At 39.2% G+C, this 25,311-nt stretch overlaps 2 protein-coding genes across 6 annotated transcripts; one reads left to right on the forward strand and one right to left on the reverse strand.

Annotated features, from left to right (window-relative positions):
• The first annotated feature begins 44 nt into the window (after positions 1 to 44).
• LOC111869366 (epimerase family protein SDR39U1) lies at positions 45 to 7,394 on the forward strand. The gene is made up of 6 exons (XM_023860848.2): positions 45 to 216; positions 1,208 to 1,314; positions 2,548 to 2,755; positions 4,514 to 4,660; positions 5,022 to 5,212; positions 6,986 to 7,394. Exons 1-6 carry the CDS (start codon positions 186 to 188, stop codon positions 7,217 to 7,219), a joined length of 918 nt encoding a protein of 305 aa, XP_023716616.1. The 5' UTR covers positions 45 to 185; the 3' UTR covers positions 7,220 to 7,394.
• Positions 1,368 to 25,308, reverse strand: LOC111869365 (nudC domain-containing protein 1). Of its 5 annotated transcripts, none has more exons than XM_023860845.2 (11): positions 24,846 to 25,308; positions 24,561 to 24,718; positions 23,349 to 23,528; positions 21,936 to 22,128; positions 18,365 to 18,547; positions 15,794 to 16,001; positions 14,511 to 14,655; positions 13,349 to 13,477; positions 10,040 to 10,256; positions 9,085 to 9,338; positions 1,368 to 1,559 (listed from the first exon to the last, which is right to left on the reverse strand). In XM_023860845.2, exons 1-10 carry the CDS (start codon positions 24,955 to 24,957, stop codon positions 9,085 to 9,087), a joined length of 1,779 nt encoding a protein of 592 aa, XP_023716613.1. In that variant the 5' UTR covers positions 24,958 to 25,308; the 3' UTR covers positions 1,368 to 1,559. The 5 variants fall into 5 exon arrangements, with proteins under 5 accessions (XP_023716613.1, XP_023716615.1, XP_023716612.1 ...); XM_023860847.2 differs by lacking the exon at positions 1,368 to 1,559 and adding an exon at positions 4,849 to 4,870; XM_023860844.2 differs by lacking the exon at positions 1,368 to 1,559 and adding an exon at positions 5,152 to 5,225.
• Between the last annotated feature and the right edge of the window lie 3 nt (positions 25,309 to 25,311).

Consider the following 25,311-nt stretch of genomic DNA (forward strand, 5'->3'; position numbering starts at 1 on the left):
CCACGGATCAATACACACACAATTTATCTGTGCATCATATAACCACGATTGAACATGAATTGCGGATTAACAATTCCCAACACGCATTATGATAAATATAAACGCATCGCTGACCGCCAGTTATAATATGGCTGATTATGTTATTCGTTGAAGTTAGTAAATAAGCCGGCAAGAAATTTTCCACTATGACCAGCCCATTAGGATCAGTGCTTATTGGTAAGGTACAGTTTTTTTATCAGGGCAAGTTCCTGTAAATGAAAGTATGTGCCCCTTATGTATAAGTCGTCTGGTATATCTGAACTCTTGGGTCTGCACACATTGAAGGGGCACATGCGACTTGCGACTCAGTATGGACTGCATGTCATTTGAGAGGTATAATATTTTCTATACGTAAGTGTAACAAAATATTGTTTAAACAGCTGGGGGAAATGGATAGGAGAATACAGCATTATATAACCACAGCAAAAGATCCGAGGTGAGTTGACATTACGAATTATGTGTATGACAGTACATAAAATTTAGCAACATTCAATCTTCCTTTGTACTCAAGCTAGGGAGCCCCTTATCCCAGTGCCCCAAATTAATTATAGTTCTAGCTGTGACTGACCTGCAGTATTATTACCGTGAAATTGTTACGTCATTGCTTAGAAAACGCTTTAACCGATTAGTGTTTGATTTTCAGAAGCACTGTATTTGTCTGCATTGTTAGCTTCAACCTAAATCTAATCCATTGATTTTATGCTGTGATACTTCTTTCCTTGATATTGGAGAAAGTGCCCAATGACAGCTTTCCAAACACACTTCTGATAAACTGACTTTCCTATTAATTTTATTCACGAATGGAAAAAGACATGATGTATCATCATACGGCTTGACAAATCACAGGCAATAGATTAGTTCCCTTTCCACCAGTCCTTTGTCAGCATTTCTGGAATTAGTTTTTATCTTGAACTATGTATTATTGTGCATTATAAACATATAATACAGAGGTTTCTTGGTCAGAACCAATATTCTGTGTAACAACCCTGTTACCAAAAATCAAGGACAACTTTATGTAGTTTTGATCCCTTATGTTCAGCCCTGATTATGGAAACAAGGGTGTTGGCAGTACTATTTGCATCTGAACTGCACTTAAATTATGATTTGAAACAATGTTGCAAAAGAAATAATCTTCCTAACTGACTCTCAGGAATTATCTGGTTTTCAGGTGGAGGGACTGGCTTTGTAGGTACTGCATTCAGCAAACTTTTGCGCAGTAGAGGATACGGTGTAAACATAGTATCTCGGATGCCTGGACCACAGAGAATTTCTTGGGTGACTATTACAAACAATTCGCTGGAACTTATTTGTATGCATTCAGTACATAAAGAAAATGTAGAATGTGGTGGTCACATCAGTCCAAATGTTTAATGCTCATCTACACCATGTATTTAAACTAAATCTATACCGAAAGTTGTATGGAAAATTTAATTTGGCCCATGTTAATCCAGTATAACCAGCATGCTTGAAGCTCAAATCAGATCTGCTCCAGTTTCTTATATGTGGTTCATCACCTGGAACTAATGACACTGATGTTATATTTAGCAAAACATAAGGAGAAATGGTAAGATTAATGCTCAGACAGGACATCAGATTCTCAAAGGTCAGGCAGAACAGAAGTTCAGTCACAGGACACTCCATGTGAAATTTGTGGCAGACAAGCCAAAGTTGGGGCAGCCTTTTCTTAAAATACAATAGTTATCTTCAGCCTATCATTCCACCAATGCCTGATAATCATGTCATTGCTTCTGAGGTGTGTTAAAGGCCCGATCCAGTGCTAGGCAAAACCTGGAGAAATAAGTAAATTTTTAGGAAGGAAAAGTAATTTATGAATGCAGTGTGGTATCTGTGCAAACAATATTTCTTTGTCATGCAGTCACTGAGCATCAAAATCAGGGCTGAAAAAAAAATTCCTTGCAAATTTGTGACATGATGAAACAATATTATTTTTGTGACACTGGAATGCATGGAAGATGTACCGGGAAAATAATGTATATGATTGAGTTTTAATATTTGAACATAATTTTCATGGAGTTCTTAAATTGAATTTACATTATGTGAGGGCATGATATACTGTAGTATGTCACTTAAGAACAAAACTCTTTGTTGAAGCTGTGACATGTAATGTATTCAGCACGCATCCACTACATCTTTGGCCACCACTTACAGGTCTACAGTATGCCCCCCCCCCATATTAACTGCTTCAAGTAAGTTAGGCAGCTGTCAGATTCACCATCAAGATGAGAATGAACCTGCTTGCAGTGCCCTGCTAAGTATACCATACAGAGTTTTGGTAATCAGTTTATGCTTGGCCCTTACAAATTTTGACTGGCTCCCAAACCTTAAAAATCAATGAGGGGTTTGAAATTGCATAGAATATCTATGATGCAGGAGCCCTGCGTATTGCACTCTGGCATTTGCCTTACCACCAGAACATGATGCATTAGCTTCAACAAAGCAACTCATTACTATTTTCTCACAGGCACATGAGATTTTGAATTCTTCCAGACTGAACTGGCTGAATCTGGTTTGCCTGTTAATACTGTGGCTGTTGTAAGTCTTGCCGGACAGAATGTTCTGAATCCTACACGGCGCTGGACTCCAGGCTTCAAGCAAAATGTGTGGGCTAGCCGAGTCAATACTACACGATCTCTTGCAGATGCAATCATCAAAGCACCATTTAAACCAAAAGTATTCATTTCAATTTCAGGTGTAGGTAAGACTGTAAGGTCACTGATAATTCACTCTGGAAAGTTTAATTATCTCTTACCCTTAGGGAAGAGCTTAAATTTCAATTACTGCTGGCAAACTCTCTGTTAGCAGAACTTGAAGTTTTGATTTCGCTTACACCATTGCATATGATTGAAAGCCATTTCCATACTCCCACCAAACCTCTCTAATACTCATCTTAATGTTACCCTTATCTCCTTCTTGGACTTCCAAGTGGGCATTTTACAAGTGTTTCCCATTAACATTTTGCATGCATTCCTCATCTCCTACTGTAAGTGCAAGTATATGGAAACACAGTGGTCAGCAAAACATTTTGATCCAAGAGGAATAGTAAGTGGGTAACAGCTGATACTACCATACATAATGGAGAGCTTTGTGATTTGGACAGGTCATCTAGTATTGTTAGGATACAATGGACTCAACATGTAGCTCAAAGGAAACAAGAAATACCACACAATTTTGGTGAGAAAACTTATGGGAAAGCAGTTAGTTGTTTATAAAACTAAAAGTGAAATGCAGTGATAATATTAAAGCTATGATGTATCTGTATGTGGTTAGAACTGTGCCAGCATCGATGGCTGTATGCTCCTGGAAGACCTTCTGGGTGATGACCCTTTATGAAATTCAGTATAGAAGGCGGTTCAAATATGACTGGGACTGATTTAAAAAAAAACATAATTGCCAAACACTTACTTGCACATGTCAGTTTTCAAAGTACTCCCCTCCGGAGTCAACACATTTTTTCCAACTTTCTGGAAGCATCCTGATGCCCCCCCCCAAAAAAAAGATTTGTGGTTGGCGGCATATCCACTCCCAAACAGTCTGGATGATGGTGTTGTCCAGAAACCACATGCCTTGCAAGTCTGATTTGAGCCTTCCGAACAGGTAGAAATCACTTGAGGCCAAATTGGGACTGTACGGCAGATGTGTCAGAAGGTTCCATTTCAATTTCCGAAGGGTTTCCATTGTTGTTTTGGCCATATGGGGGTATGCGATAGTGCAGGTGGTATTTCACGATGTCTTCTACACTACCAACACTGATGGACAGCATTACTCCAAGTTCCTTGATAGTGATGCGCCTATTCTCACGAATAAGCATGTCTGCATGATCAATGTTTGGCTCGGTGATGGATGTTCACAGCCAACTATCATGCGGTTCATTCTCCACGCGCTCTCTGCCCTCTCTGAAGCACTTACACCATTCAAACACACGAGTCCATGAGAGACACTCTTCCCCATACTGTTGTTGGAGTTTGTGGTGAATTTCAGCAGACGGGACGTTTTCTCCAACGAGGAATTTGATCACAATGCGTTGTTCCATGCTCCGCGGTACCTTCTGTATGCTCATCCCTCTAGCAACTCCCAGACAGCACTGAACAGGTTCTAACCCTAACAGGAGGGAGAGTGGAGGTTGTGGCTACAATCTCTCAAGGTCACACAGCTGCTGCGCAGTGCGGCTTGTTACAAAAAAATCAGTCCCAGTCATATTGGAACCACCTAGTATAATTAATTAAGAAGCAGACTATGTGAGAATGTAAAATTGTAAAAAGGTCAGGAAAAGCAACAATAAATATTATTTTAACAAAATTCAATAAACAGGCTGTATATAGGTCAGTAAAAATCTTAAAAGTAAGGAACAAGCATGTAACAGCTCATGCTGGAGCTAAAAGAATTGTATAAAAGTACTTTAGACAAGAGCCTAAGGTATAATTTTATTTACTGTTTCCATTCTGTTTGTTTCAAGGGATATACGAGCCAAGCCAAACAACTGAGTACAATGAAGGCAGTCATGGAGAAAGCTTTGATTTCTTGTCAAAGTTGTGTCAGGAGTGGGAGAGTGCTGCCAAGCTGCCAGCACATTTAGGTGTTCGGCAGGTCATAGTCCGATCTGGTAAGGTGACATACAGATTTCTGAAATACACATTGCAGTCAGTATAGCGACTGGCTATGGGCCGGACGACCGAGGGGTCGGAGTTCGAGTCCTGCTCAAAGTCATCCAGACTGGTTCTGGGGTCCTCTCAACCTCCTATCCAGTGGGTACTGGGGGCTCTTTTCCTGGGAGTAAAGCGGCAGCTGACCACTCACCACCTCCATCTAGTGCCTAGGTCAAGAAAATTTGAATCTATACATCCACTTCCCTATATGCCTTCCTGGTGTAGTGCTTAATTTGTTATGCACAGGGACAACTTTACCATTACCTTACATCCCTACATATGTAAAAGGAAAGCTTAAATTTTATTTTTTATCTGCAGGTGTAATACTTGGAAGAAATGGTGGTATGATAAAACAGTTGTTCTTGCCATTCTATCTTGGTTTGGGAGGGCCTGTAGGAAGAGGAGACCAATATATGCCATGGATCCACATTCATGATGTGGCCAATTTGTTGCTGTTTGCGATCGAGAATGACAGTGTGCATGGTGTGCTGAATGGAGTGGCCCCCCAGGTTTGTAGCATATCTATAAAGAAATATTAAATTGGAATTAAGAATATCTGACAAATAATTTAGTCTGTGTTTGAAACCTGAGTATTTCAGAAGTAGTGCTTCTGGGCCTTAGATTATACAGTAGTACATTTACACTGAAGGAACTGTAACTACAAATGGCAGTATCTAAGAAGCTATAAATCACCTGTTTTCACATACAAAAACTCTGAATTTTGCCCCACAGTGAATTTTTGTTTCATGTGATTCTAAGAATACCAATGATTATTCCCATAAACAGCATTGATACAGAGATGCAGAGTGTTTTTTCAGTAAGGTAGGAACTGAATTTTATCATTGAACTTCTGACTTCAACATGTTAAAATAAACCTTCCCACTTTCCCATCCTTCTCTGTTGATCATCATTAATAATCATCTTCCCCTGTGACACATATCAGATAATCTATGCAGTTACAAAATGTCACTAAGCACACAGAAACAGCATCACTAATACCAGAACAAAACCACTGGAGAGAAATCTAAGCAGTTCAGTGCTGTTCTCACCTTCACAGACTACTTCAAGAGATAAATTTTAATATTATCTTTCCATCTTTCTAATGGCAATAATCATAAAACAGAATGAGATATTTGAACATAATGGCTCCACACAGCAAAGCACCATACCAAATTCAGAAAACCATTACCACACATATTACAAGTTTCTGGAGCCAGAGTATTAAACAGAAGGATGTGCTGCCTTTCTATGCCTGCAAGACATTTGACACGAGATGTGAGTGTTAGTTATTAAATAACATTTGATTATTTGGAAGTGGTGTTGAACCAAGGATTTTTCTTTCTGTGAAGATGTGATTAGGCTGTGAGAAATGGCAGTGTGTAGCATCAGTTGGAGATGGATGATGTTTGCTTCAACAAAAATGATTTCTGTGTCAGGAAAAAGAAAAGCGTCTCCCAGCAGCAGAATGTAAGATCTTGTGGAAATTCAAAGTTCTTTAAAAAATAAATGACAAACACAATGTTCACATTTCAAGATACCATGTATATGTAAATTTATGAACACATAGGGCCCATAACTTAATACTTTAGTAAAATTAACTTTGTACGAACCTCAGTTCGTACAGTAGCAGTTATAAAAGAGTTCCATCTTCTGGGGCATAATGCCCTGTTGAAAGTCAACTGACATTTCAAAGGGACACGTTGCTTCCCCCTTTAGAGTTGAAGAATAAGTTAGCCAGGCACCAACATGAAGCAGATAGCAACCAAAATAATCTGCTTGTAAAAAGCACAGGTCTACATAAGAAACTGGAGGGAGCTGCAAGACAACTCATCAGTTCCCACTGGCTATCTCAAAAAGTGAATCAGTAGGAGACAGACAGTTGGCTCTAAGAAGGGCCCCTATGCAGATCTGGGAACTTGGTGGAAGCAAGTAATGAAGGATGTGGTGGGGAAAGAACCATAGAGGGTGGCAGGGAAGTTGTGTGCATGGACTGTTAAGCATGTGGCAGGGGATAAAAAAAGCAAAAGTTCTAAAGGGAAACCAGGAAGAGGGCAAAGTTGGTGCCTGTTAAAAGCAGTGGGTACAGGTCTGCATGGCCCAATAGAGAACGCATCTATAGATTACTGTGAGGGAGGCTTCCTATGATCTTTCAGGGAACAGATGAAAGGTTTCCATAATAAAACATCTAAGAATTCTGATCAATCATTTCCCATAATTTGTAAAATTAAGAATTTTGTTTGCTTTCAAAATAAGAAAGTGTTTCTGATATCTTGTGGTTACAGATTGTGACAAACAGACAATTTGCAAGAGCATTTGGACAAGCTTTATGGCGACCTGCACTGATTCCAATTCCTGAATTTGTGCTAAATGTCGCATTCAGTGAGGAGCGGGCCAAAATTATGACTGAGGGGCAGAAAGTGATCCCCAAGCGAACTCTTGAATATGGATTTCATTACAAATATCCTGACATCAACTCAGCTTGCAAAGAAGTTGCGAAGTTAATCCCACCAAAATAATTTTTATTATGTATTAAACTATCTTGTGATTGTGAGAAGTTTGGAGATGCCTTACACTGTAAGTCTTTGACTTGGTATTTATATAGCAAGTCAGACTGTATGCCATCTTGCCACTTGTAAGCAAAATGTGTACATAGCAAATTTAGATAAACATCATTTGTATTTGTTAACTGAACTTATTTATGGTAATTTATTTTAAAGTGTTTAATTTTATGATGCGTATTCTGAAGGTAAGTTGCGTCTTATTGTAAAACAGTTTTGCTATATAAACTGAGAGCATAAACCCTGTTCATTTTCCAGTTGCTTCCTCCCTCTACACATACTTGACACCTGTGTACCCATCTTCTTTGTGGAAAATTTGTGTCCAGTTCACTTCTTGATTGATATTGAGCACCTTTGAGTGAAGTGAAAAGCCAAATCTTAGTTACAGAACACAGCTACTGACACATTCACTGTCAGGCATTTACATGCCTGCAACAGCCAAAAACCATCTTCTTTCATGGTAATTGGCATAACATTGCTTTCAAGAAAAATTTACGAACAAGTGCTTTATTTTACTTCAGTAGTAGATATTAATTCACTGGGGGAGAAGAGGAATGCATATAGGATATTGGCCAGAAGGAAAGAGACCACTGGGAAGGCCAAGGCGTAGGTGGGTGGACAGTATTAAAATGGATCTTAGAGAGATAGGATCGAATGGTATGGATTGGATTGATCTGGCTCAGGATATGGACCAGTGGAGAGCTCTTGTGAACATGGTAATGGACCTTTGGGTTCCATAAAATGCTGGGAAATTCTTGAGTTGCTGCAGAATTGGTGGCTCCTCAAGAAGGGCTCAGCTCTGTGAGTAAGTATCAGTTCAGTAACCTGCAAGTGTGATCATCAAGAAATAACAGGACTTCACAGCCAAGTGGGATAAGAGATAAAGATTTGAAGCTTAAAAAAAAACTGGCTACATGATGGCTTTGGCCCTATCATTCTCAGTAATATAAAAATCCCTAATGAATATTAGGTTTATACATTATATTACCTCTCAACATATTTTTAATAAAACTTAATGGATGTGTATATTATAAACATCACAAACTCAACTAGCTTTTATTGTAAAAGCACTTATGGTGGGTAGTGTTGCTGGTGGTGTCTTGGAGAACTACTGCATGGTGGGTGAACATACGCACATTAGAATTTTTTTTTTATATATAGAACTTTATATAAGCTTGCAGCTATATCATAGAAAAATTATTTTTTCTTGCACATCATGTTCACAATATCAAAATATGTTTCAAATTAAAGTTGTAGAATTTAATGAGACCTACATGAGTTGTCATGTAGCAACAAGCAACACTGTTAAACAGCTGCCAATTACAGTCGATGGCAACCAGCAATTAGTATGAACACAATATCCCAAATTCTTTGGTGTTCTCATGGTTAAATTGAATGTGGAACCTATGTTCTTATTAGCATATGTAAGTATAGTAAATGAATATGTGTACTATGGATCCAAAAATGACTTTATTTTGATTATGATGTTTTGTATATGATATAATTTAATTTCAACTACCTGTGTCCTGTAACATCTAATCTCAAAGAAACTGACCTCAGAGACATGAACTAAGAGAGTTAGAGCATAGGAATTATCTAGGAAATTCCTTACTTTTGTTGGGGCAATGCTGCTCTGATGGGAGAGATATCAAATGCATATAGAATTTTGGTAGGGGCATTTGGTAAAACTACCACTTTTAAGACTGAGAAGGAAATAGAATTCAATTAAAATGGGTGGAATGGCAACAGGATGCAAGGATGTGAAACGGTAAGCACTGATGTCATAAGTGCTGAACTAAAGAGTTATGTGGCAATGCACTCACCTAGGATTCAGGACTGGGGTTATAACTGACACGGAGTGCATATAGTGTATCCACAGTTAGCACATACAGCATGTGGCAAGAAGCGTGGACTCCTAGCACTTCTGACACTGAGTCCAGGTTCACCAGTTGCTGTTTAGCTACACGTGTCATGTGCTGCCCTGTACGACGGTTTCTCAATTCTGTTGCAATGGCTACAGGTTGCCGGTAAATATAAATATGACGACTTCCTTCACAGACAGCGACATAAGACATATCTGCAATAGAACAGCATGTAGCTAACATCTGACCAAACATTTTATTCACTTTTGCATTACATGTGAAAAATGAACATGGTGGGAAAGGCATGTCCGCCCAGCTTCATTTTTACCTCCCAATCTACCCAACATATCTTGAGATGGAAGTTGGTGTGGTGAACATGCATTAGAAGTTTACAGCTATATTTCATTTTAATCTGTACAGGTCTTCAAGAACTATTTACATGAAGTTCAGATGAAGTAACACACAGGATCTTCCTTGAGCAGTAGATAATTGACAGATAGCTAAAGAAGTTGCCTGCTTATATGGAACCTGAAGGTTCATTACCATGTTTATGTAAGTCCACCACTGGACCTTAACCTCAACTAGCTCAGACTAGTTCATGTCTTCACTGCCTTATTCTCTAAGATCAACCCCAATATTTTCCTATCTATACATAGGTTTCCCAAGTAGTAGCTCAAATAAAACTGTATCAATTTCTCACTGCATAAAATCCAAGTACGTGTTATAAAACATGTATAACATTAAGGTACATAACTGTTATTATCATTAGATTCTGCTACATGACATAACAGAGATAGCCCAAATTAATAAGAAGGCAGTTGAAGAGAGGCTTGGTTGCTAGATGATACACATAAAATGTGGAAACACAAGAGGAGGAAGAAGAAAAGAACAAGAAAAAAGACAAAGTTTAAAGTACCTGGAGCACAAGTGCAGAATTTCTTCTGTTGTTTTGAGGCCTGCACATAACCAAAGGCTGGAAAAGTACCAATATGTGTACAAGGCCATTGCCCATTCTCCTGAGGGGATTCCAACTGCCAAACGCAACCATCGACATCATGACGCAGACACATGACAGGGACAGCATCAGTCTTCATAGGATCACTGAACAGCCACTGGTGCCCTCCCAAATTAATCTTCAGAATAGTAAAAACAGAAAATTTGCAACAGTGTATTTCACAGTAACCTCAAACTGAAGTACACTCTAACTAAACTAACTTCATGGAGCTGAGCCCTTCTTGAGAAGCTGCCAACTGTGCAGCTACCCAAGGACTTCCCAGCATTCTATGGAACCTGAAGGTTCATTACCGTGTTCAAAAGAGCCCTCTCCCTATCCTGAGCCAGATCAATCCAGTCCATACCACTCCTTCATATATCTCTAAGATCCATTTTAATATTGTCCACCCACCTACATCTTGGTCTTCCTAGTGGTATCTTTCCTCCTAGCTTTCTCACCATATCCTATATGCATTCCTCCTCTCTCCCATTCATGTTACATGCCTTGCCCATCTCATCGTCCTTGACTTGATCATTCTAATTATACTTGTTAAAGGGTACAAGTTATTAAGCTCCTCATTATGCAGTTTTCTCTAACCTCCTGTCACTTTGTCTCTCTTCAATCCAAATATTCTTGTCAGCACCCTGTTCTCAAACATCTTCAGTCTATGTTCCTCCCTTAATGTCACAGACCAAATTTCACACCCATACAGAACCACAGGCAAAATATAGTTTTGTATATTTTAATTTTTATGTTTTTAGACAACAGATGAGAAGACAAAAGGATCTGGACTGAATCGTAACAAGCATTATGCTAATTCAGTCTCCTCATAATTTCCTCCTGAATGAAGTTTTGATTTGTTCCCAAATATCTGAACTGTGCCACATTTCCAAAACATCTGCTAGCTATGTGTTTACTTCTAGACTAACCTTCTTACTAGCATTAATTAAAGTTCCTGTGTTTTTCTTTATGGTATCTATGTTATCACCCAGCAGACTTACCACATCAGCACAGACCAGCAGCTGATGTGTCCCATTTCATTTCAGTCCCTCCTGGTTTTCCTGGACCTTTGTAATGACATATTCTAAAGCAAAGTCGAAAAGGAGTGGCAATAAAGCATCTCCTTGTTTTAGGCCATTATGGATAGGAAAATTATCGACAAACGTTTACTTCCACAGCTTTTATTAGATGTTTCATTTAAACACATTTTAATCAGCCTAACTAGTTTCATGGGTACCCCAAACTCTATCAGAATATTGTACAATACAAGGTGTGTCCCAAAAGTCATGAAATATATATATATATATACATAGTGTGACATGTTGACCCCTACCTCCCCAGCGGAACGTGGCGGTAACGTAGCGCTCGCGTAATAGGCGAATCATCACCCCGCGGTGACGTCACGAGCGGAGCCAAAGTGAGCCGAGCGGAGCCGAAGCTAGCCGAGCTCCCGCAACCTGGTAACTATGCAACGCGAGTCAACAGCGGTGACGTCACCAAGGGATATCGCGGTTGCCAGGCAGCAGTCAACAACTCCTGTGACGTGTCACGCAACAGGCACCATTGCGGCTATATAAGGGAACTGCACAGCAGCTACGAGTTGAGTTGTAATATGGGCAGTCGCCGAGTTGGAACATAACAGTCGCCGAGTCGAGTTGAGTATAGCAGCCGTCGCGGAAAGAAGAACCGGACGTGTGTGTAATTGTGTAATTGGGAGTGTGTGATACAGTGATACATAGCTCCCCTACTGTAAACGTGCAGACCACTGAAGACAGAGTGAGCTGATTTGCGCATAGGGTTATAAATCGTGAAACCCCGCAACAGTGGTAACAGATTAATGCGATTAGGGCTATAAAGTGTGAAACCCCGCAACTGTGTGATAAGTAATTGTAGCCGTTACTTGTAGATTGTTAAATAAACCAATTAACCATCTCTACTGCGTCTTCAGTAACGAAACACGTTACAATATATTAAATTTATTGATGATATCGGTATAAAGTGTTAATATTCTTCAAAGTACTGTCCATGAGCATCTACACATTTTTTCCACCGACTCTCCCATGCCCGGTACGCCCCCTCAAAGACCTCGACGGGAACCTCATTTAAAGCTGTTGTCACGGCCCCTTGGAGAGCCTGAATGCTTTCAAAACGACGTCCTTTGAGTGCAGTCTTGATCCGCAGGAACAAAAAGAAGTCGGCCGGAGCTAGGTCGGGGCTGTTGGGTGGCTGCAGCAGCGCTGCCACGTGGTGCTTCGCCAGGAACTCACAGACGAGCAGAGACGTGTGGCTGGGCGCATTGTCATGATGCAGCCGCCAGTTAGCAGCAATGTCTTTTTGCACGAGGATGACCCTTTTCCTTAATCTTTCTAGAACATCCACGTAGTAGGGAGCGTTGACGGTCTGTCCTTGGGTAAAAACTCTTTGTGGACCACACCCTTGGCGTCGAAAAAGACAATGAGCATTCTTCGGTTTCGGGGAAGCCACCCACCTTGTAACTTGCACATATGATAGAGCAGAGCTTAAGCAGTTCGTGAGTTTCGGCAGCGTTTTTGTTGAGCTTTGTGCAGAACTTGACCGCCCAACGTTGTTCGAAAGTATCCGCCATCGCGTGCCATGACGTGTCACAAAACACAGGTGCACTAAATCAGTGATACTGGCGCCTCCGATGCTCGAGCAGACTGACTTTGGGTGCGCTGTGAAACTAAATGCTTCCCTGCACTAACCCAACCAGTTCCAGCGCACTCCGACCAGTAGGAGCGTGGGAAAGAAATATATTTCATGACTTTTGGGACACACCTTGTGTACTTCTCTAACTGAATCGTGGGCTTTCTTGAAGTCTACAAATAGCTGATGTACTGTCTCATCGTACTCCCATTTTTTCTCCGGTATCTGACGAATGCAAAAAATCTGATCTGTAGTTGATGTGTTAGTCGAAACCCATGCTGATGATCCCCAATAATTTAATCCGTATATGAACCTAACCTTGAGAGAAGGATATCAGATACAATTCTGTATGAAGTTGACAGCAGTGATATCCTACGATAATTACTACAGCCAGTTTTATCACCCTTCTTGTGAACTGGTACAATAACACTCCTTCCACTCATCAGGCAAGTCTTCCTTATTCCAAATAGAATTAATTAGCGTATGGATCTCAGTATGTGTAGGCTGCCTGTCATACACATTGGAAACATACTATTTGAAGGGTGTAAATTGGGAAGTAACACTCACTTTGTGAGACACATCATGTGTATGGGAGTCCAGTCTCACCAGAAGCAATGTTTCCAATGGAAGGGCATCACATTCTTCTAGCTGCTCTGAATTGAAGGCTGGGACACAGTTCCCACCTGAATCTGTTACCTGAACAAAGACAGAGGAGCAAGCATCAGACATTCAGATACAGTTCTAAGCAGTGTAAAGTTCACAGTAAAGTTAAATCTGAGACTTCAAATAACTAGTTTTGAAATTAATTAACCACAGCAGCTAATATACTATTCTTAAAACGATGTGAAAGCCTGCAACCAGTTTCAAATACTGTCTTCAGTGTAATATTGAATACTGCAACATAAACTACAGGTAGTGTAGTCTGAAAGTTACTGTTTACATACGTGACAATGTGGATGTTATTTTAGCATTCAATCTAAACATGGCGCTAAATTTACATCCTTTTAATTTACACTATAACTCTACTATACTATAACTATTAATTTATAATTACACCTACTGTTCCTGCTCATTAACTTGCATTTTGGATTTCTACAAAACTTAGAATGTATTACAGATATTTTAGATGCTCCTTAAGGGAAACAGTAATACAGTTCACGCTCTTTATTAATAAAGTCCTGTTTTCCAGGAATCTGACTCTGGCTCTAACTAGGATCTTGGTGTGCTGATTACATTCTACCTTACTGAATTCTGTTGGAATTTATTAAGAATTTATAGAAGTATCAGAGTGCCAGATGGTACTTCATATATTTTAGTGCTTCTCAGAGGAAACGGTATTGAATTCCCGTCTTCTTTAACGGAGTCATGTTTTCAAGATACCTAACCTCAACACAGACCGGAGTCCTAGTGTGTGTATTGTTACTGCTTACTGGAGCCTTTTGATTACAAATTGTTCAGTTTACACTGAGAATACTGGAGTGTTAGAATGGTTACTAGTTTCCTATGGGAAATAGAATTTCAGTTTGTGTATTTTCTAATCGAGAAATGCTGCCCAGGAAACTAACTCAGACACAAATTTGGGCCCGGTTTGTTACTACTACTATTATTATTACTGATTATGGAACTGTATCAGATGGGAGTTAAGAGGCTGGATATGCAATTAGGTGTGTATTATGGGAAACTGCAGTTTGGTTTTAGTCATTATGAGTAGAGATGTCATGTTACATACCTCTTTATCAGAACACAAATGTGCAAGTTTCAAGTGCATCTCCTCAACTAGTGTTGGGTCTAGGATTTCCTCCCCTTGAGTCTCCTCTTTCAAAAGGTTTTGCCACATCAGGCCCTGCTCTCTCTTCACCAATGTAACCTCCAACCTGTATGAATTCCATACACCTTGTAAACTATATAATTTTATTCACGTATACATATTGGTCATATTTTACGCAGAAACTGCCTTCTAAAAGAAGTTATTGAAGGAAAGATAGAGGGGCGGATAGAAGTGACAAGAAGACGAGGAAGAAGATGCTGGATGACCTTGGGGACAGAAGAGGATACTGTCATTTGAAGGAGAAAGCTCTAGATCACATTAAGTGGAGGAATTGTTTTGGAAGAGACTGTGGACCTGTCGTCTGACAGATTACNTGATGATGATGATGATACACCATTGGGGGGGGGGGAGGTCATGTCTGTGTACATTGAAAGTTCCATGCAAATTTCAGTTTTGATACACCAAAACTGAAACTTCATCAAATGTCCCCCAAACGGCCAAATAATAATTCAGTTAAATTCTTTAGTATTTATGTGCTGATCCAACAGCTGCAAGGCCAACAACAACAACAACAACAACAACAATAATAAATAAAAGGGATACAATTGATTAAATACAGATCTCACTAATATCTGTAACTCTTATTTGAAACAATTCAAGATATGGTGTACAAAATATAAAATACAAGGTGAAAGGTTCTTTTTGCACTCTTTATTAGCATTATTTAATTCACCTGCATCAATGAGCACATGTGTTCTGAGTAGTAGCAGAGCACACTGAGACCTGACAGAAGGGTTTCAGAACAAAAGTGCACACAGACATTGAATAACGCTTATAGGTACTTTGAAAATAAGAAGATATAACATACTGGAATGTACCTTGAGTTTACATGAAATTTCATAAATGTGCATCCTGACTATACTGGCCACTACTAATGCTTGTAATGCAGGAACTAATATCACCACTATCCCCAGTACGAGGTCTATCTGGCCTATGTTTGTACTGAAAGACAAACCTATACAGAAATCCCTTGACATAGATGAGAAGATGACACTGAAACTAATCTTAGAGAAAGAAAGTGTGAAAGTGAACATGTGTAATGCAGTTATATTCAGGTCACTTCGCTAGCATAATGCAGTCTCTTACAGTTAACTCAAGACTGAATTCAAGTAAGCACACAGGAAAATAGCTACAGCTTCATCCACTGCAATTGGTGAAACTTCAAGTTCATTATTAGTGCTTACTTCTGTTTGTTGAGCATCCATGTTGTAAGCTGTGGCTCCAAGCAGTGCCACGTTGAGCCTTCAAGCAATAGAGAGTCTTTAAACTTAATTTTTACATGACTGGTATCTACACTGACATTCAAATCTGATTCTGTACTCTGTTCAGGAACCTGAACCCATACGGTAATGTCCTCAGTTGTTTGATGCCACATGTACTGTACCTGTATTTCTGAAAACACCAATAAAAACATCAGTTCAGTTACATAAGCCATATAATGTGTGAATCAATACCAATACGGAAAGGGCTCCAGAAATATGACCTAAATTTACTTCACAAAATCTACTTGCCCAGTCTCACTGTATTTTTCATAAAAATAATTTTATATGAGATACTGAAAAACTGAACATTCCTAATGAGATCTGGGAATAAATGTAATACACTGAACTCTCAATTATCCGGGGGAGGATAAACTGGTTTGCGGCTTAACCGGGACTTGTGTGAGGCTTATATGTTGTTTAATATTCATTCACTTCTGTTTCACATGGTGAGTTGTAACACTATTTTCGCACTAGTGTGAACCGAGCTCTGCATTTTTTTGTCCTGTTATGCTAACACAGTGTTCTAGGGTAGGGGTGAAAGAATGCAAGGATTTGTGGAAAGTTCCAAGGACAGATACACCACCCCAGTTAGTCTCTTCGTATCGATCTTCAAGTGTGTTAGCAAAATGTCAGGGCGTAAAAGGAAGCGTGTTGTGTTAAGTATTCAACAGAAACTTGAAATTATCAATTCAACAGAAACTTGAAATTATCAATCAGTTGGGAAAAAGAGGCGTAGTTAAACAATTAGCAATGCAATATGGTACTGGAGAACAAACTGTTCGTGGTTTGAAAAAACAAAAGAATCAATTATTTTCCTTTGCTTCATCTTCTAATTCAAGCGGAATGAAGAGAAAAACCATGAAAAAATCAACATATGATGATCTCGACAAAGCAATGATGCTCTGGTTTAATCAACTAAGGGCACAGGTAACAGTGGGGGTGCAGCCAGAAGAGCAGGAAGTGAGAATGAGGAAGAGGTGGACAGTGCTGCTAGTAAGAAAATATCACATGGTGCTGCTCTTAATCATTTGGAATCCTTACTAGACTATCTTGAGAGTGAAGAGAACAGTTTATTAAGTGACAAGCTAATATTATGTAGGCTTCGTATGGATATCTGTAAAAATGAAAATGTCGTGAAAAAGCAAACGACAATATTAAAATTTTTTAAGTGTTAAGTGTGTATATTCGTAAAAAGTGTTGGATGTTGTTGAACACTGTGATTGAAAAAACTAATTCATACTTCAGTGTAATGTAAAAAAAGTATTAAATAGGCCATGAGATTACATAAAAATGAGGTTGAATAAATTTAAATACAGGTAGGCCTATAGTATTATGAAGGTGCAGTATTACCATACTACTTTTAATAGAATTTGTCTTAACCGGGTTTTCAATTAATCGTGATTTCCATCCCCACCATTATCCTGGATAATCAAGTGTTGAGTGTAAGTAAGTAAATAAGTAAAGCTATCCCTGTAACAGGCCATGAAGGCCCATAGGGTTGTGAGACGTTGAGGGTCCCACATTATCCAGACAATCGGCTCAAAGATGGCGGTAAGGTTGTCAGCCTTACGTGCTGGCTGCATTTTTCTCCCCAGGAAAATTATTTAATTCCTGGTACTCATTTCTGTTAGAGGCTGAGTGAACCCCAGGACCATAGTGCGGCCAGAAGGATTAGGTCAACTGAAAAATCCAATGACCTCATCGGTATTTGAACCCGCAACCTTCCGACTTGTAGCATAGTGCCTTAACCACTATGCTACCACGTAGTGAGAGTTAAGTGTACATTCTTTAATTCTGTAATCACATCTTACATGAGTAAAAAGTAAATGTATCCCTGTAACAGGCCGTGGAGGCCCATAGGGTTGTAAGATGTTGAGTTTCTCACATTTTCTAGACAATCGGCTCATAGATGGCGGTAAGGTTGTCAGCCTTACACACCAGCCGCCCTTTACCCCCGAGGAAGATTCCTGGTACTCATTTCTGATAGAGGCTGTCGACTCCAGGGCCACAGTGCGGCTGGAAGTGTTAGGTAAATTGGAAAAAAAATCCACCTCATCAGGATTTGACCCTGCGACCTTCCAACTTGTAGCATAGTGCCTCAACCAACTATGCTACCATGTGCCTCCATCTTACATGAGATAATAAAAAATTGTTTAGTATATCTTTAATACACTTAGACTGGGGCAACAAATTAATTTGTAACTGGTGTTTCATTAACTCACCTGTAGCAAGCAAATGAGTAGATCTTTGGAGCCTTGGATGTAACCACATTTTGTACAGCAAATTTTCAGGGAAAATATTTTACTTCATATATTTTAGGTATATCTTTACAGTACGGTGACAAACTGCATTATATAAATTAAAGTAGTTTTCTTTCTTTTCTCTATCTCTCTCCTGTGTTCTAGAAACTTAATAAATTTGAATTCAATGACCACCATACTGTAAAGTAATTCTGGTCTTCAGAGTAGGAAGTGATTTTCAATTTAACAGTACCTTTCATTACACTTTTTTCAGGCATATTTTTCTGCACTGCATTTTCTGAGTCTGAATCAAACTGAAAAGGCTTTCCACTTGCTATATATAAACTGTTGCAACTTGGCTCCAGTGCAGCATATTCCATCCCCCCCACACCTGATAACTGACGCATACACCGCATTGACCAGACTTGGTTTTCTCCTGAAAGACATGATTAGCTCATAAGTGATGCCTCTTGGTTTGTTTAGTAAAACACTGTTATGTGGCATGAAATTATATGATAATTGTGAATGAGCAAAGGAGGATCTGCCAAGGATGGTTCATGATAACAGTTGTTGTCATACTAGATGTGTGTTTAAATTTTCCTGCAGAAATGCTCATAATCTCAAGTCATTTTGTCAGAATAATCACCATTACAGTTACCAACATCTAACCTTGCCTGCACCTGTGTACATAACATAAAAACAAACAATTATAACAATGCTAAAATACATTAAAAATTCTTGAAAACTGATTACATGTATATTCTTTTTGTAATATTAATAAACAAAAGAAATATCAAATTTTTATTCAATGGACTGTGAAGAGAAAGATGAGATTAATTTTCTTTAAACATATTACTTAACACCAATTATTTACAGGGACCAGCCATTCTGAAGTGAAAATGCAGTTAAAATATCAATAAATCTTAAAATAATTTTTGTTTGTTTCTTCCACTGCTGAATGATAAAAAATATCTTCATTATATGCTTTGTGAAGTTTTCATGGCAAATTTTTCTGAATTGTAAATCATTTTATTCTGTTTCTTTCATGTTCAGTGGCTGTAATCTTTTCTTACTGTATGAACTGACTTAGTAAAATAAATTACTCACATTTACTCTTCTTATACACTTTATTATATAGTGTTTACACCGCAGTTCATCTTCTGAATCAAACGTACTATCCAAGCAAACTACTGAAATGTCTGTCCTGTAATACAGACTTGCTTTGCTTGTCTGATCATTAAGCACTTAGATCAAGTCCATAAAGAATTGCTTAAAAAGTACCATAATCTAACAACAGGCCTGTTTATTCCTGCAAACTACTCTCCAGTTATGTTTATAAGGAACTGAGCTAACTAAGGCTTCCAGTCCATTACTGTCTATTCAACCTCCCTGGCCTCTGCCAGCCTTGGGAATGGTGAAGAAGTCTACCTGTGATGTGGAGCACTTATGTGGTGCTCCTTTAAACCCCCAGTGGTTCATACAGGGGATATACAGCATGACGCGGGCTCTGTAACTGTTGTCAGAGGATGGAATTCTTATCCTTGGCAGAGGCGATGGAAAGGAAAAGGAACATTCAAACTGAATCCAAACTGTCTTTACTCTGAGACCTTTGAACCAGGTTCCAACAGCTGTCTTATATAGGCACACGCACATTCTGTGGCCTGTAGTCCACAAGCAAACTATACTGACCGAGCGACTGCCACTTGTCGGCGAAGTTAGTGCCAACTTTTTGCGGATATACTTGTTAATCCATACTGCTATCTGCTTTCATTAAACCATATGAAATTATGACATTTGAGTATTTTTACACCCATCGACACAACAATTTCTTATACAAATATATAAATATAGAATATTTATATTAAAATCTTAAAAACACAACATGTTTCGACCCTTACTGGGTCATTATCAAGTGTACTGTTTGTGCTTAGGCGCTGAACTTGGATCCATATTTTGAATATGACTATATAACATGTAATATTATGCTTGGTAACAAAACTCTTGATATTATCTACTTTTTAGTCCAGTTATGTTGGTATTAAATATAATTAGTTAAATCACTGTACATCTAGTTGAAGGTTAAATTAAGGTCAAAATTAAGATTAAAATATGTAGGTCGTACCGAAAGTCATGAGCAACTTTTTTTTTTTTTTTGCATGCAACCTGGGAACACCAGACGAAAGGGAGTATGGTGGTAGGTGGACCCAGCTGCTGTGTTAACCCTGTGTGTCTTGTGACATCAATAGCTTGCATCACATGACCAGTATCACTCCTAACAAAATGGCCAACAACGATATTTCGTTTCGCCAGTGTGCTGTCATCGAATTTCTTGTGAAAGATGAAATCCCTGCTGCAGAAATTCACTAGAGACTTCAGCATGCTTATGGTAGTGTGTGCATGGGTGTGAGCAGTGTTCAAAGATGGGTGAAACATTTTAAAGATGGGAACACCAGCATCAAAAATGAGCCTTGGAGCGGTCGTCCTCGAAGAGCCTCAACTGAACACAACAAGGTGACACAATAGCCCGAAAACTTGGAATAGGGCAAAGTGCAGTACAGCAGATGATTGAAAGCTTGTACTATAGGAAAATTTGTGCTCGTTGGGTCCCGCGGTTACTAACCAAAGACCACAAAGGTCAGCGAAAAGCCATCACCTCACAACTGCTGCAGAGATATCGACACGAAGGTGATGATTTTTTCTCGTATTGTGACGGATGACAAAAGCTGGTTTCACCATTTCGAGCCTGAAATGAAACGAGTGTCTGGAATAGCACCATTTGCATTCTCCATCAAAAAAGAAGGCAAAAACAGTGCCATCAGCTGTGAAGGTGATGGGCACAGTCTTCTGGGATGCAGAGTGGTTTATTCTGGCAGAATTCCTGGAACCTGAGCAAACCATCAATGCTGCTCGTTATGTCCAGATGCTGCACAAGCTCCGTCGTGCATTGCGTGATAAACGTCCGGGACGAAACATCATCATCCTGCATAACAACGCTCGCCCCCACGCCGCTCGCCTCACATGGGAAGCAATTGCAAAGATGGCGTGGGAAGTCCTTCCACACCCCTCCTATAGCCCTGATCTGGCACCCTCTGACTACCACCTTTTTGGATTTGTGAAGGATCAGCTGCATGGACAATGTTTTGAGACAAGGGAGGCAATTCAGAAAGCAGTGCATTAGTGTCTTCGGATGGCTGGAATGGAATTTTACAGAAGGGGAATTTTCAAACTCCCAGAATGCTCGGAGAAATGTGTACAAAAAAATGGTGATTATGTGGAAAAATAAATAAAGGTCTGTAGATTGAGGTGGCGTATTTGGTTTGTCAATAATAAAGCATGTTACTTTACAAAAAATTGTTGCTCATGACTTTCAGTACGATCCTCGTATATGGATATGTATAGTTAGTTTGCTGGTATACTAGTGGCTCTGGTCTGGTTCATCCTAGGTGGGTGAGATGTTATGAACTCTTTGTTCACATGTGTTACCTCCCATTTAATCGGGCTGCAAGCTGGGTGCAGCAGGACTATCATCAAGACATTCTGTAATGATAATGTAGTTACTTGTTGGTGTATATGGTTACATGTGTGTCATGTAATTTCCTTAAATTTGTACTTACATCATATGGTATACGGAGAATTCCCGTGTTGTCTTCTAGGTGTCTGTCAGACTCTGTCAGGGCTGTTGTGTGTCTGGTACTGTGTTATTGTATTGGCTGATTTGTTGTGATGGAGAGATTGATGTAGGGAGAGGGAGATGAAATCATATTTTTTGAACACTAGAAAACTGAAACCATATGTAGCCTCATTCATTACAAATATATTCCCACCTTCAGAAAGTGTGATCCACGCCAACCTTGTAACAAATGTTATGCTGCTATCCCACTCATCAAGGAGTTTTTTAACTTCATCAATCCAAAGAAGCAAAACATGAATCTCTCGTTTGTTACTGCTTTCAATGACACGAGAATCCACTATAGTAAATGGCTTCTCCTTTCCACACACTTCATCACTAAACAATACCTGTAAAACAATAACAGAATTGTGCACTGACTTGCACCTTGGACCATCCTGACCTCTGCCTGCCTGGCAAAGGTGACTGTAGGTATCCACAGTTTTAAATGCAACCACTCATGGGACGGGACTACCATCTTGCCCTTGATGACAGGATGACAGTGAAAATGATTTCAACACAGCTAGTAAAGTGGAGACCTGGTATTTTTCACACACACAAGATTTTGATTTTGTTAGCAATGTGAGAAAGAGGGCATGTGGAAAAATGTGCACTGGATCTGAATGGTCCTGAAGTGATAAAACCCAGCAGACCAGCAGAAATGTGAGCACCCACATACACAAAATATAGAATTCACTACAAAAAAAAAAGGCTTAAGTACATAAACTTAACGTACAATACAGACATGTTCAAAGTAATCATGATATTTCAGCGGATCATGACAGAGCTCAATGGGGCTGAGTTAGAAGAAGATAGAATAATTGCCATCACAAAACTGTATTAAAACTCATGAAGCAAAATGGTCACTAAACTGTAAACAACAGACCAGTCCTCTCATCAGAAAGGGCACCCCACATCAACAAATGTGCAACTGTCTATAAGTAATAAAGATTTGATCTTGGGCCCCAGATGGGTTCTTCACACCAAGACAGAATGGCTGACTGACAAAACATAACTTTGACTTAGTCAGTTGCAGTGGAGAATAGACAGAGTTGGAGCAATAAGTGAGTTGCAGGACAGCTGCAGTGGAAAGTCAGTCATGGGCTGAGAGTTGTATTTCAGAGAGTAGTGAGACAGCTGCCAGCCACTTAAGACATGAGCAAAAGAGGACATTGCTGTAGTTAGAAGTTGAGTGAATGAATTAGCGAGAGTGCTATAATTACTTGTAGTTATGATTTATAAGAGTTCTTTAAATGCACTTACTGATCCAGACCCCACGTCTACTCACTAACATGTGTCAATATACATCTCATTAACACCAAGAAAAATTATTTAAAATGTTTTTAATATAATGAACATCTTACAAAATACCAAGAAAAATATATTCTAACTTCAAGTAAGCAAGCACGATATTTGTAATGTGATGAGCTATGCAACAGAGAATTTAAATCAGTAATAACAAACATCAAGGATAATCCCGCATGCAACATCACAACAAACACATTAGGAAAATATGTATACTCCAGTGGAGCATACCTCAATTCTGGGAGGTACATGAAGGCCAACTCACTTTCCACATTGGGGTTTCAACTCTGATGCCAGTGCTGACAACATGCAGGGTACCAGCTCCATCAGTAAGCACTGCCAATTCTGATGATGGGAAGCTGAGTGAAGTGTTGTAGTGGCCAGACTTTCTCACATGGTTACTTGGCATCTCCCACACTTCCAGTGTTCCATCCAGCTGATCAGTCTGAAAGTATTCAGGTAATGTTACCAGAGTACCAAGGTATGAAGCATTATGAAACAATACTAGAAAAACTTATGAATATGGATGAGTAAAAATGGGAGGTGACAAAGCAAAAATGTAATGGGAATAAAAAACATTTTTGTTACATCATCAATTATGTGGAATTGCGGTTTTGTAGGAGATGATGTGTACAAAATCCTCTTAACTAAACCCTAAGGTAGGCCGCACACTGGCATGCATCAAGACATGTAACAGTCAAGACATGATGCAAAGGGAGCACAGTTGAAACAACTGAGATTATAAAAACCTCTGCACACCGGTCTGAGTCATGATTCTGACGTCAGCTTCACGCTAACCAATCATGAATGAAGCAAGACTGCATCTTTTGTCTCATATGTCTTGATGCAGCTGTTATGAGGCTGCCCTTATGCTAACTTCAATAACAAAATGAAACCAATGTCCTGCAAAGTGCTAGTGGAAAATATACAGGATTAAGTCTAGAATATGTTCACCACTACCAGCGAGCTAACAAAATCTGCTGGTATTGATGTTTACTGCTCTGATTACATAACTGCTGAACTGCCATTTTCTTCTGCTGTAGTCTTGAAGAAAAGCTCTACTATGTCACAAGTTTAATGCAATGCTATACCATTAAATAACTTTGTGACACATTACAATGTGTTAGGTTAAGTTCAGTTCTTGGACTACATGCATCTTAGTTTCTATGCAATTGCTATATTCTGTACTGTGTTTTAGGTTATGTTCTTGGGTTACCTATATTTGAGTTCCCTGCAATTAAAATTTTTATCTTACTAATAATTGCTCCAATGTCATGATACTTGAACTATTTGGACAAGATACAGTGGCTCACCGATGTGCCAACAGTGTTCACATTTTAGAATTTCTCCAACACTACACAATCTCTGTTCTCACCTACGTTTCCACTGATTATGCAGAACATTCAGAAATATTCAAAAGGATTTAAAGAAATGGCAAACCTACGGTTCTTGTTAATTTCATTATTTAAACACTTACATTTGCATTTCGCACACTTTTATGAACCTTCCATCGTTTATCTATATAATACACGTCCTCTCTGGCCCAAGGGTCCCCATATAAATGATTGTGTAGGCCAAACACTTTGACATGGAGGAATGAATACTGGTCTTCACTAGGCAGCACATGATCGACCTCTGAAAAGAATCCAGTTTATTATTAATAAATGTGAAACCAGTAAAGTACTTAAGCTGTAAGGCAATGACCTCACTGCCGAAACCAAAACTTGTTCGCTTATGGAATCCCATTCAATATCGGGTTTACCATTATGTAATTTGTGGCGATAAATAGGTACTGGATCCAAAGACAACTTATATCCACTAAAATTTGTGTCCAGAAGATCTCTGTTTGGTCTTAACTCGGTTAAAGAACACATTATTTATACACAATAACTTTACACGCATACACTTTCAGCACAAACATCACCATAATAGTGGCAAATCGCAAGATACACGACCAATGTTCATAACGGCGGCTAACTGCCAGTCACACAATCACAATTTATCAAATTTTGAGTATGCAGACAGTATGTATATACACTCAAAGATATTTAATATCTTGGTGTTCAACACTGAGTTACAGTTTCGAACGCTTTGAATGACTTTATTCTACGTTTCACTCAGCGGAATAATACCACGTGTAAATGATTTCCGACAACACAGTATGAGACCGTACGCGACGTATGCGACCTATCCGACCTATCCGGCTGTGTGAATCCATATCATCCATA

Source organism: Cryptotermes secundus, unplaced genomic scaffold (assembly GCF_002891405.2).
Source record: "Cryptotermes secundus unplaced genomic scaffold, Csec_1.0 scaffold584, whole genome shotgun sequence".
Classification (NCBI taxonomy): domain Eukaryota; kingdom Metazoa; phylum Arthropoda; class Insecta; order Blattodea; family Kalotermitidae; genus Cryptotermes; species Cryptotermes secundus.